Below are 12,980 nucleotides of genomic sequence, written 5' to 3'. Positions count from 1 at the left end.
ATGGACCAGGACTGGGTTTGGGGACCTCAGTACAGGATATCATTTTGCAAGGTATATTCTGTAAATGTTTTGTTTTAAAGTTGACTGGAATGTAGTGTCAGGTAAGAAGTGTTACATAAACACTGGGTTCTGTTATGGTCGGAGTGCGAGAAAAGACCACCTTAGAAACTGAATTGGATCAAATTTTGAGTCTTTATTGGCCAGGACTACTTCTGCCCTGCAGAGTGGCAGGCATAGAAAGTAGTGATGAGCTAGGAAAAAACGGCCCCTTTTAAAGGCAAGAACTGTATTTTTAAAAAATTATCTAATTGCTCAAGCACAGTCATAGAAGCTAAAGTCTAGCCAAGATACATTCTTATCTTGTTTTAGCAGGATTGGGGAGGGGTTGGGAACTTTTCATAGCCTTGAGGTGGGTTTTGTAGGAGTCACTAGCCACAGCTAAAATTTTAACTCTGAAGCAGTATGATTACAATGGGTGCCTCAGTATTTCAGGGCATTTTGACTCTGGGCTAGCTATTATTTCATCTTGTGGACAGCTGTGTGTAAGGCACGACCCCCCCCCCTTATTTTCTAAGCTTAAGCATTCTAGCAGAAATGAGATGGCAGGCTCAGAGTAGGCTGAAAGTTTTCCACTCCCCTAAGCAAGCAAGCACAATACAGAAGCTAATGGCTGGTTATTGGCTGCCTATGGTCCCTAGGCCCTAACAGGTTCAAATGAATCAGAATAAAGCCAACTAGAAAAAAAAATCAGAAAGACATATATGGACTTGAGAACAAATGTTTATTACTGTTTCATGGGGCCAAAGGGGCAACACAAAGCATTGAAAACATCACTGGCTCACAAAAACAGTCACCTTGTTACATTCTTGGTTACATTTGTTTATTTCACAAGGCTTCATTCACACATGAAAACAAGATACTAATCCAGTTCAAATTCATAACGATTATAAAAGTAAACATTTGTTGGGACAATGTACAATAAATTGCACTTTTTTAACAAGCAATACATTTACATTTATAGAGTATACTATACATAATACATGGAGTTATGGAAACATCTGATTGGTCAGAGTAATTGAGGAAGAGGTTGATCACTACATTTTTTTTTTGTAGTCAATTAGCACTGTTTAGACTAATCAAGTACTTTATTCTAGAACCTGTTTTCATTAGAGATGTAATGAGCAAAATCATAGAATTCATAAAAATAGTACAGAATTTCTACTACTTCCTCGGCAAGGAAAAGGTAGGAGTTGGAAAGAAAGGAAATGGGGCTGACTGAGAAACTTTTTCCCTCATTTGAACTAAGGATCCATGCATTATGCAAAGTACCAAAAATAGAGAAACTGATGCAAAAGGCTATTGGGACATCTTGGATTCTGGGACCATCTCCAGCTTTATTCTTGTGCTTTCATGACACCAGAGTCTTTTGATGCATTTATATTCTCACAAATCAGGTTTTATATTTTATTCCATATGTAATATATAGTTATTAAAAGTTACAATGTAATGGAAAAGATTTTACAAGTTAACTAATTGCCAATGAAAAAGGAAAGTAACTTAAAATGTTATTTTTCTACTAAATGATTCTTTTAGATTAAGCTTTTCAGAATATCGCTAATGATAAACCAGAGATGGGGGTAGGGAGAATGGGATACATTGTTGAAGATGTTTTTATAGCAGGTAGCAAATTCATTTGGAGATGAGCTTGACATGTAGTCTTTTAGATGGGAACTGAGAGAGGAATGTCAGACAGCTGACTAGTCACTAAAAGCTCGTAAACATCCACTTTTCTCATTACGACTCAAGATCAGCATCTCATATTGAGGTGCAGCCCACATTGAAGTCCTCATTTGGGTACATTTTGAAAGATAAGGAAGTTGCTAAGGTAAAGGGTCTTGCCTGTATTATATAGAAGCCACTGTGGGAGAGGAAGAATGTTTTGGGACAATTCTACCTCAATGTGACCATCACCATGTTTTCCAGAAAGAATTGTATTATGTATCTGGTGGTAGGAAACACAGACCACAGAGCTGTTGTCTGGCCTTCCAGCTTTGATCACCATGTCTTGAAATCTCAATGTATATTTGGTTGCATGGTACCTGGGTAAACAAAAGAGGCAGGGATACTCTATATAAAATTCCACCAAGCACGCACGCACGCATGCACACACACCCCAACAGTGTTCAAATCATACAACCAAATTTGTTCATTCTCTCATTTACTTGTAATTAAAGCAAGAGACTCAGAGCTATTTTAAGAGTGTTGTTAAGGGCAAGTTATACAATAGAATCATCTTGCTAAGTAATTTAAAAGTGTTCAGCCTGCCCTGTAATCCTAGCCCTCTGGGAGGCCAAGGCGGGAGGACTGCTTGAGCTCAGGAGTTCAAGATCAGCTTGAGCAAGAGCGAGACCACATCTATACTAAAAATAGAAAAAATTAGCTTGTAGTCCTAGCTATTCAGGAGGCTGAGGCAGGAGGATCACTTGAGCCCAGGAGTTTGAGACTGCAGTGAGCTAGGCTGACACCATGGCACTCTAGCCCAGGTGACAGAGTGAGACACTGCCTCAAAAAAGAAAGTGTTATTTCCCAGAAGATAAAACAAACAAGGTATTTAATTTTTTTTTTTTTTTTTTTCTGAGACAGAGGCTCTTTGTCGCCTGGGCTAGAATGAATGCTGTGGTATCAGCTTAGCTCACAGCAACTTCAAACTCCTAGGCTCAAGTGATCCTCCTGCCTCAGTCTCCCCAGTAGCTGGGACTACAGGCCTGAGCTACCATGCACGGCTAATCTTTTTGTTTGTTTGTTTTCTATTTTTATTTGACTAATTTTTTTTTCTATTTTTAGTAGAGATAGGGTCTCTCTTTTGCTCAGGCTGGTCTGGAACTCCTGAGCTCAAGCAATCGTCCCACCTTGGCCTCCCAGAGTGCTAGTATTACAGGTGTGAGCCATCACGCCTGACCAAGGTATTTAATTTTTAAAAAGTTCTTTTTTTCCCCCTTAAAGGCCCATAAAAATCAGACAAACACATTAGTATCTGATGCACAGGGTTGGTGGAATAGTTAGTAGTAGACTGATTTCAGCTGAAGGAAAAGAAGCTCAATCCCTTACATTAGTTACATGTAATTCTCATCCTAGGTAACTAACTCTTTTAAAGGTCTCTTTATTTCCTCTGCCCAAATCTCTGTATTCTCTGAGATTTCTCACTTCAGCTAGGAAATGAAGACACTAGTTATTAAATGAAAAATATTTTAAGAAAATAGAGTAGGGGTTGGAGAAAAATACATACTAATATATAGCAGAAAAAGATTGGAAAAAAAATTTTTAAATGAAACAAGATAAATACTATTAAATATCCTAACATCAGTGCAAAGGTTGCTTTTATACTTTACCAGGGAAATTTAAGAAAGCCAATGAAGTAGAAATTACTAATTCAATAGCTGGGAGGGGAGAAGAGAGATATTGGTTGTATGGAAAGACATGGCGTTCCTATTAGTGTTTCCGATGGGCACTCATACACAGAACATTAGGTAACAATTTATTTTCATTAAATTATATGCAACTAAATATAACCAAATTGTGACATGGCGCAGGATGTGGGAAGCTAGCAAACACATGCACTGCAAAATTCAGCTTGGTTTCTTTCAGCTTTAAAGAACGTGTTAAACAAGATTCTCAAGATATAAAAGCTAATGAACTGAATTGTCAAGTTGAATTTCATTCACTTAATTTATTCTATAGACTTTAAGGAAAAGATAAATGATCACTTTTCAGATATAGCAAATATTGGATTTTTAGAGATATATTTTATACAGACTACATTCTAGGAACAGATGAAAAACAGTAGAATGTTTGAAAATTTCCTGGATATTTGGCTGGTTGATCTCTAAATGAAATTCAAGAGAAGAGTTATAATTCTCAAATATATCTTAAAATAAGTGAATGTAAAACTAGTAGAGATGCATGCATCTTCAAACAATAGACAGTAAATGACACATTGTTTGGAATATTGGTGTTACAACATATTGTATGAACAATCATATCACATACTAAATTTTGAATTTTCTTTCTTTTCACTCTTTCACTATTGATACTAACTAAAGGCATTGCAGTGAGGGACAGTTTAGATTTATGGTACCAAAGACATACCGAAGTATGATATGAGACTGGAGAAGAAAAAAAAAAATCTATGTTTTACCCTCATAATCTTTTGAAAGAGTTAAAAGAAAACCCAAAGACAACTCTGGGAGGCTGAGGTGGGCAGATCGCTCAAGGTCAGGAGTTTGAAACCAGCCTGAGCGAGACCCCGTCTCTACCAAAAATAGAAGTTAAAAAAAAAAAACAAAAAAACCCAAAGACAGATTTACCAAACTTCTGGAATGTATGCACCAGGTGATTTTGTTCAAAGAAAAAAAGGAAAGGGACTATGGAATTGAACCAGGTCTACAGATAAGAAATTGACCTAGAGGCATTCTATTTCTCCCTCACCTACAATTTAAGGAAAATTATACACTTTAGGCATTCTGTGGAATGTACTTATTTCTGGAAGTTAAAGCAAGCTCTGTACAGAACTATGAAATTCACAAAAGAGCATCTTTAATTTAGCTTGGCCATTTGATAAGGCAACTTGTACAGAGCTTCTTAGAATCAAAGCATCAAGTACCGGTAAAGCTAACAGACTATACTAAATGATTTATAGAAACAAGTGCCAAGATAAAATTTTCTAGCCATTATATTTTACAAAAACAAAAATAGCTTATCACAACCATCATGTGGAGAATGTTAAAGTCAACCTAGACACTTGGAATTCTGGGTTATTTTTCCTTTGGTAAAAAGAAAATAAATGTTATGATGAAAGCCGTCAGAACAAAAGAAAAAGATTTCCGCAAGAAAAGTATTATTTCATGAGTGTAACAGCTACCAACCGCGTAAGTTTTATGGGTTGTAGATATCTAAACACATGGAGATGAAGGGGGTTTCACTTTTTAGAACTTAAAGATTATTTAGAGGAAAGGATCCACCATGAGCAAGTTGGTGCACCCTCCTGGGGCTGTGAAGGCTCTCGTGGGATTCTTACTTCTAAGAGTGCGTTACTTTTAATTGCAATGTATGGCACAAATGAGATTCACTCTGGCACCACAGAGTTTAAGATCCTTTGCAAACAATATGTTCAACAATGAAGCCAAGGATGAATATCAATAAATGTAATTGTACATACCTGACCATAGTTTGGTTGATGTGAAAAGATCAGAGGCCTCCAAAATAGCTTAGGAAATAGGAAAATTGCTTTTGCTCTTACCGAAGAATTTCCTGCAAGAACTATTGATCTAAGCATGTTAAATGTAATTGAAATATATTTCCACCAATTTTTAAACAGTAGCTTTTTACCTTTCTGTGAGACAAGTATTTCTATAAAGGTTTTATATTCAATCAAAATGTTACAAATGCATTTGTATCTCTTTATCTATAGGTACCAATGCCACATCTTTAGGGAGCTACAGAAATCAAGAAAAGTTGCCCAACATTAAACTAAGATTATGTGAAGCTGACTTCTATTTCCCATTTCAATAGCATGGCCTTTAACAAAGTTACAGCATATTAGTGTTTCCTTGGCAAGTACATGTCAACATTAAAGGAAATACTCTGTCTCTGGTTCTGTACTCCACGCTGAGCACAACGGCTGAAGGTAGACCTTTCTAGGCTTCTCTGGTGAAGGTCCCCTAAGTCTGCAGGTTGCAATATCCACCTCTAACTTTACACTTGCCAGAAGTCACATCTGTGTTCATATTTAGGCATACTTAGGAACATGCAAGTCCCAGATGGAGTTCTTAAAAGGATCTGTTAGAATATCAGAGCCCAAATGATTTTATCCTGCATTTATCAAAACCTCAGTTCCACTTAGTGTATATTCTTAATAGCCCATCTGCTACACAGTTCTTGGTACTTCATTCCCAGATGTACCCAACAGAAAAGGAAAATAAACCAGTTATCTTTAGGTACTGTTCAATCCCTGGTCTGTTCTTCAGACAGGATTATAGCTACCTTGGGAATCACTTTCAGGTGGAAACCCGACAGTGGTCATGACTGGCCCCACAGTGTGCTTTATCTAAATAAATCCTGAAAAATTAAGAGGTTTAGGTTTCAATTTTTGTGTGTGTGTGTGTGTGTGTGACAAAGATATTCCCATCACTTCAATCTTGGAATAAGAGATGTCTCCATTTTTATGTACGATAAAAATAATTATGAATAATTAGTTCTAAATAAAAAGCATTTAGTTTTGAATTACTTATTTCCAACGAAACATCAGGCATTTAATAATACTATGATGGATCTGAACATGGCCTTCCATGAAGAAGCTGGAAAATAGGTATTCAACATAAAGCTGGCCAGTTTAAACAACATCCCTTTGAAAAATGTCATACAAGAAACAGTGAGAGCTACTGAAGATTCTGGCTTGCTTTCTGGCCTCCTTGACTTTCCTTCAAAGGGACACCAAGAAGAATCCTCCTAGGTTTCCGCTGCTTTGATCATTGTGCTCTTGGTGCTCAGGTGAGGCTGGAGCTATGTGCTCTCCTTGGGTGGCTGGGTGGCCTGTGGTGGCTGGAGGGGCTGGGTGCCTGTGGCTGTTTTAATAGAGTTCAGGGTTTTGCTAAACCAAGAGTTTTTTGCAGCTTGGATTTCATTCATAAGAGCTCCTCTCTGATGTTCAAGTTCCTAATTAAAGAAAGAAAATCATCTGAGTTATATAAATGTTTTCTCTCTGCCAAAAAATATTAGAATACAGATTTTTGGAATCCCCGGGTCTATGTAGCCAGTTTTCCTCCCACAAAACCCAAGAAAGATTTAATGGGCTTCTTAATGCAAGGAAAAAGGTTAGAGCCAAGAGTTACCACTAAAAACTGGAATCTGTGCTTTCTCTGGACAGTGAAATGAAACCTTTATTCTTTTCTTCCCCCCTGCAATTTAAGTCCAAATTTAGGTTTAGGTTGTAACCTGAGAGAACATGTTTAAAACCACAAATACATGTAAACAAATGGAGGGACTGCGTTTTTAATGATAACATAAGCTTGAATGAGTTCCAGTTCCAAAGACAAGGACTTTGCCCCTGAGAACGCACAAGGTCCAGAGCAGATACAGGGCGGAGGATCGTGGGTGCGATGGAGGTTGGTGCCGTGGCGGGACACGGCCATGGGCCAGGATCACTGGTGAAAACGAAATGGAGGAGAGTCCATCACAAGCCAAGACATTTTTCTAATTGCGTTATCCTCCAGCATGGAGAGAGATAATGGGGAAAGGCATTTGGCAAAATCAGCAAAAGATAAAAAGAAGCTCCAAAGTAAAGAACGGGGGTCAGCCAATGTTCAACTGTCAGGGTGGGGACAGGGTTTGGCTTTTCATTTTCAGGATTACCAAAGTGAACAAATTCAATGAGAATGGACTCCAGTGAAAAACCTCACGGTAAATGAAAAAAGATTATGCCTAAGTTTTCACAATATATAATTTTAATTATTAAAATTTCATTTAAAATTATGTATTTGTTTATATCAGTGTTGAAAATACATGATGGAAAAAGTGATTATGCAGGCACATTAGTGGATAGATAATGTATTCATCATGCATCTTATGATTCTCACCTACATAGTTATATTCCAAACTACTGGAGTCCATCCTAGACCACTGTTTATTTTTCTTGATGTTCTCTTAGCAAATCACCAACCTGGATTTTACACTTGGCTTCCACCAGCTGCAGTTTGGTTTGTGCCAGTTCCAGTTCCATCTCCCTCAGCTGCTTCTTAAGCGAGTCCTTCTCATCGTCCGTTTCAATTCCCTGGTCCTCTCTGCTTATGGCTGCTAGTTTCACAGTGCCCTCCTTGCTGAAAATGTCACTGCAGTGTTTGCATGCCATCATTTTACCCTAAAATGTCCAAAAGAGATAACCAACATCAAACTGTGGTTCATAAGCTAAATAACTTCCTGAAACAATATATGCTTTCTTTTTAAGATACTGCTTATTGTCATAAAATAATTATTTTTCTTGTGTTGTAATCAAAATGGTTACAGACAGCCTAAAACCCAACTAGCTAAGACAGGTGCTCCTTTTCCCTTAAGGTATCTATAGAAGTACCCTAGGAATAGGAAGTATTATGGCATCCCATTGAAATTTGCTCTAGAAATTTTGTGCTATCATTACTCTCACTAGATGCTGAGCCCTGTGCCATATGCTTTACTTGCTGTATTTCATTTAATCCTAGAGCAACTGCATAAGTAAGCACTATTATCATCCCCAGTTTATAAATGAAGAAACTCAGAGATTAAGGAACTTGACTATGGTAGACTAAGGAAGGTCATCATAACTAACCTAAATCTACCCTTGCAACAAAGTTCATGTCCTGTTGTTCAGTTTTAAGCAATGATGATCATTACTGATTAATAAAAGTAACTCTACCACATGCTGAGATTGCCAATCAAGCACACAGCACTGAACAATAGCAACTCTTGCTATTGTAGCAACAATAGCAACTCAAAGACAATAGTGTTGTTTTCTTAATATCTTCAAAAGTAATTTGCTAGAGATAAAAGATATTACACACAATTTCTATTTTGCTGTCCTACTGTTACGAGCTCAGTGTGTCCATAACCATAACCATATGCTCTCTTCACATGCATCTAGAGCAGCTCTCCACCACGCTTTGTGTCACTGTGCATGTCTCCACCATCTAGGTCTGAAGACCTTGGTGTCATCTTCTCATTAGCTCCTCCTTCATCCCATGTCCAGCTGATCATTAACTTCTTCCTCTGACATGTCCAAACTCTTCCCATGTCGGCCTGAATCCCTAAGAGTCACCTCAGTCCACATCGGCTTCTTTCTTATCCCATCCATGATCCACTCTTCATATTTCTGCTGGATTCATATTCATTAGATACTTTAGAAATATCTTGTCACTCTCTTACTTAAGAACTTATGTGAATAACTACCCCCGTATAGGCACACTGTAAACGTTTGTTCAATATTTATTGTTGACTAAATAAAATATTAAGTAGCTTAAATAATCAAAAGTTTACCAAGGGGGGGGTGGGCAATTTTATTAGGTGGAACCCTGTGAAGGAATAGACTGATCTCACAGGAGGGGTGACATTTCAGCAGAGAACGAGACTGTATGCCAGACCTGACACCATTTCAGAGAATGTCAAGGAATTAAAATGGCTCAAGCAGAAAGTAAGTGATGAACAGTGAGAGGAGGTAATTAGTGAGGTGAGAGTTCTCTGTGTCCAGGTCATCAACATCCTTAAATACCATGCTACTAAATCCTGATTTTATCCTACAGAAGATTTATTCTTTCACTCCACCAAGCCTTGTGCTGCGTGTCGACAGAACCATGAGCTGCGTGGAGCTGGCTGCGGTCCGGCCTCTGTGCTGACACGTGTGGAAACGGCTGCTCCCGCCCAACACCCGCCTCTCCTCCTCCCTTAGTCACAGAACCCTGATTTCACTAGAGCTGGCAATGTGCCTAGGTAAAAAGTGACATTTCCCAGATTCCCTTAAAGCTAGGTATGGTCATGAATTAAGTTCCTATATGTAAGCAGAAATGTGGTGTGGAACTTCTAAGAAGGCTGCTTAGAAAGAGCTAGAATGAGGCCCTTAAACCTTTGCATCTCCTTAGGGCCTAAAATCCTGCCATGGAGTGTGGTGTGTATTAATGGAAACTCCCATTGAGGTTTGGTTTTTAGGTGACCTTTGAGGATGGAAGTCCATGCTGAGGACGTGAGTCACTGATGATTGATGAGCTTGGGTCACTGATGACACCAAGTATCTACCTGTCTAGTCCTAGACTGTTTTTACATGAAAAAATCAACACTTTTTGTGTTTAAACCATTTGGAGTTTCCTATATGTGCCAAATCAAATTCTAAACTGATACACAGAGTAATATCATCTAATTTATATCTAGGGATGCTCATTCTGATTAGAGAGTAGAGGATGAACTGGAGGGTGATAGTGACAGAGGAAGGTAGTTAGAGAAGACTGGAAAATCCAAAAGCTGTCACATCAAACCAAATGAGATGAAGAGCAGCAGCACTGGAGAAAGGGGAGGTAGTATACTCTCCATAATGTCCATAGGAGTATGGACATTAGAGTTGACTCCTTGGGTTCAAAGCCTGCTTCTACCAGCTGTGTAACCTTGACCAAATGAATGACCTGTTTGGGGCCTCATCATCAATAAAAAAAAAGATACAATAGTGTCTATTTTCTAGGATAGTTGTAGGGTTAAATGGAAAATATAAAGCCTTAGGACAGTGCATGTAGTAAGTGTTTAGTAAATGTTGGTTGTTGTTCTTGATTCTGGCTAAAATAAGTTTATAGTCCTCTTCCTGAACATCATGGCCTTTCAAGAGGTAGTTCTATCTATTTATCCAATATTTTCCTCTGTTCTTTAATACATATTCTAATTATATCAGTCTCCATAATGAGACTCTGAAATGCTCATTCCTGGATCTGGGTCTTCACATACATTGTTTCTTTAAGAATGTCCTTTTAAAATCCTTCTAACTAAATTTTACCCATCCTGCTTTAGTCCAATCTCCTCCATAAAGCCTTCTTTGGTCTGTAGCTCTTGATTTTACTTTCTCTATAACTCTGATTGTCATTGTGAGCCAACTTAGCACTCTGGAACTGCTTCCTAAATGGTTCATGTACATATGTATGAAACTTGTCCTACAGGGAAATTTTAAGATCTTTTTCATGTGTAATTTCTATAACAGGATGGCAGTCTAATAGCGGTGTACACAGTAGATGCCCAATAAAACCTTTATTAAGTGATTGATATAAATCCTTATTTCATTTTTATTTCCATAAAGATTTCAGTTCAGGATAGTTAACTCTTTTATGCCAAAAGACTTTATCAGCTAAATCCTGGTCAGTGTGCCTATAATGTCCAATGAGTGATAAATGCTATCTAGAAAGAAGTACGAAGGTAGACCAGAGGGGGGAGATATAAACCTGAAATTTGAGCAGGTTCGGAGAGGACACCACCAACTATATACTCTCCAATAATTTCAGATTAATGTTTCTAGAATAAAGAAAAAACACTTTTTGAATACAAGGTCTTATATGTCAGGTACTATTCTAAACACTATATATGCATTATTTTAACCTTCAAAATAATCCAATGAGACAGGTAATGTTATCTTTGTTTTACAGAAGATAAAGCTTAGAAAGGTTAAATAAGTTTTCAAAATTAAGTTAAATTATAAGCTAAATTGCTTACAACACATTTATTTACTAGTACGAAACCCAAATATATTTGAATAGGATGATTTCCAGTTGCTGTAGCACTGGTCTCAAGGGTTGACTGTGCCAACATTTCTTCTTCAAAATGCCAATCCAGCTGGGCACAGTGGCTCATGCCTATAATCCTAGCACTCTGGGAGGCCATGGTAGGAGAGTCGCTTGAGCTCAGGAGTTTGAGACCAGCCTCAGCAAGAGCAAGACCCTGTTGCTACAAAAAATAGAAAAATTAGCTGGGCGTTGTGCCACATGCCTGTAGTTCTAGCTACTCGGGAGTCTGAGGCAGGAGGATTGCTTAAGCCTAGGAGTTTGAGGTTGCTGTGAGCTACAATGATAATGCCACTAGCCAGGGCCACAGAGCGAGACTCTGACTAAAAAAAAAAAAGAACACCAATCCATTTGGTTTACCGTTGTTTCCATAGAATAAGCAATCACTTTTTTCAAATAGAGCGTCAATATAATGAAACCACCAGGGGCAGCATATAAATAAATGCTACAGATTTTCTTTAAAATCAAACCTCTAAAAAATTTGGTGGAAGAATTAGTCACTCAACATGTGTTTTTCCAGCCCAGTTCTATATTGCCACAGGATTTACTGTTACACAGAGTGATGAGATGATCCCACTGCGCCCAAGCTGAAGCCATACCAGTTCAGGCACGGTCAGGTGGGGGCTGCTGAGGGCTCTCGGGTTCACACCAGCCAGCAAAACTACGTGGCTCATCCGAAGTTCCGTGGCTCAGGAACTCTGTGACAGTGCTCAAATCCTACCTCTTTTGCTGCTATCTGCCTCTGACAGCCCACCTGATGTATGGGGGCATAATAACCTTTCAGCTGGCAGGGAAGACGGTCACACCCGGGTCAGAAAAGAAGTATTAGTATTCCACCAAATTCCTAAGTCCTTTAGGTGATGGTGGTGGGAGTCCCTTCAGCACGCGCAAGGCCGTGCGTCTTTGGAGGACGTGTCGAGAGCTGCTCCCCTCTTACCTTTACGGCTTCCAGCTCCTCCTTGCTGGCGGCTTGCTGCTTCTCCAGCCTGGTACTTAGCTGGGAACAGATCTAAGGGAAAGAGGTTTTTTTACTAGAAAACAGAACAACTCTTGCAGCATGTGCACATAATTATTTATCAACTCATACATTACTCTAGCATCTCTGATCCTAGAAGAATCTCGCAAATGAACAGCACTACCAATGCCAGTCGTTTCTGAAATGAGCAGCAGAACGCCTGAGAGTTCCCTGTGTAAAGCACAACTCTATCTTAATTAGTAGAAACATACATGGGGTAGATTTGGTTTCTTTCTGTCACTAGCCTTCCATGACTGGTTCCAGTGAATTCCTGGCCTCAGTTTGGGATCGGTCTATAGAATGAATCTTCACTGAATATCTACTTTGTACAAGGTACTATGCTGGAAATCTGATCAAAAGGGTTCTGAACTGGAAACATCTGTCTATAGCCACAGAAAGAGTGTCTGTTTTCAATCACAAACTGTTCCTTAAGAAATGACTGAGTGAATAAAACAAAGTTAAAATGACCAGAAAATAATAGACTAACATTCTTATTAAGTGGTTTGGCAATATAGCATAGAAATTAAAAGTTTGGGTACTAGAGTCAAATGTGAGTTTAATGCTAGTCCAACTTTATACTTTGGAGACTCTGTCTCTAAAAAAAAGGGAAAGATCACCCTGATAGGTTTTGCAAC

At 38.5% G+C, this 12,980-nt stretch overlaps 1 protein-coding gene across 9 annotated transcripts in view; it reads right to left on the bottom strand.

Annotated features, from left to right (window-relative positions):
- Positions 1–762: 762 nt before the first annotated feature.
- RABGAP1L (RAB GTPase activating protein 1 like) overlaps positions 763–12,980 on the bottom strand; it is a 689,918-nt gene continuing 677,700 nt past the window's right edge. For all 9 annotated transcript variants that reach the window (XM_076000395.1, XM_012765066.3, XM_076000396.1 and 6 more), the window contains 3 exons: positions 12,268–12,339; positions 7,715–7,912; positions 763–6,711 (listed from right to left, as the gene is read on the bottom strand). In XM_076000395.1, the coding sequence (XP_075856510.1) occupies positions 6,559–6,711; positions 7,715–7,912; positions 12,268–12,339 (423 nt within the window). In that variant the 3' untranslated portion in view covers positions 763–6,558. The remainder of the gene's footprint in view (positions 6,712–7,714; positions 7,913–12,267; positions 12,340–12,980) is intronic.

Source organism: Microcebus murinus, chromosome 2 (assembly GCF_040939455.1).
Source record: "Microcebus murinus isolate Inina chromosome 2, M.murinus_Inina_mat1.0, whole genome shotgun sequence".
Classification (NCBI taxonomy): Eukaryota; Metazoa; Chordata; class Mammalia; order Primates; family Cheirogaleidae; genus Microcebus; species Microcebus murinus.
Note: the sequence above shows the minus strand (reverse complement) of the source record. Positions and strands in the feature narration are given on the sequence as shown.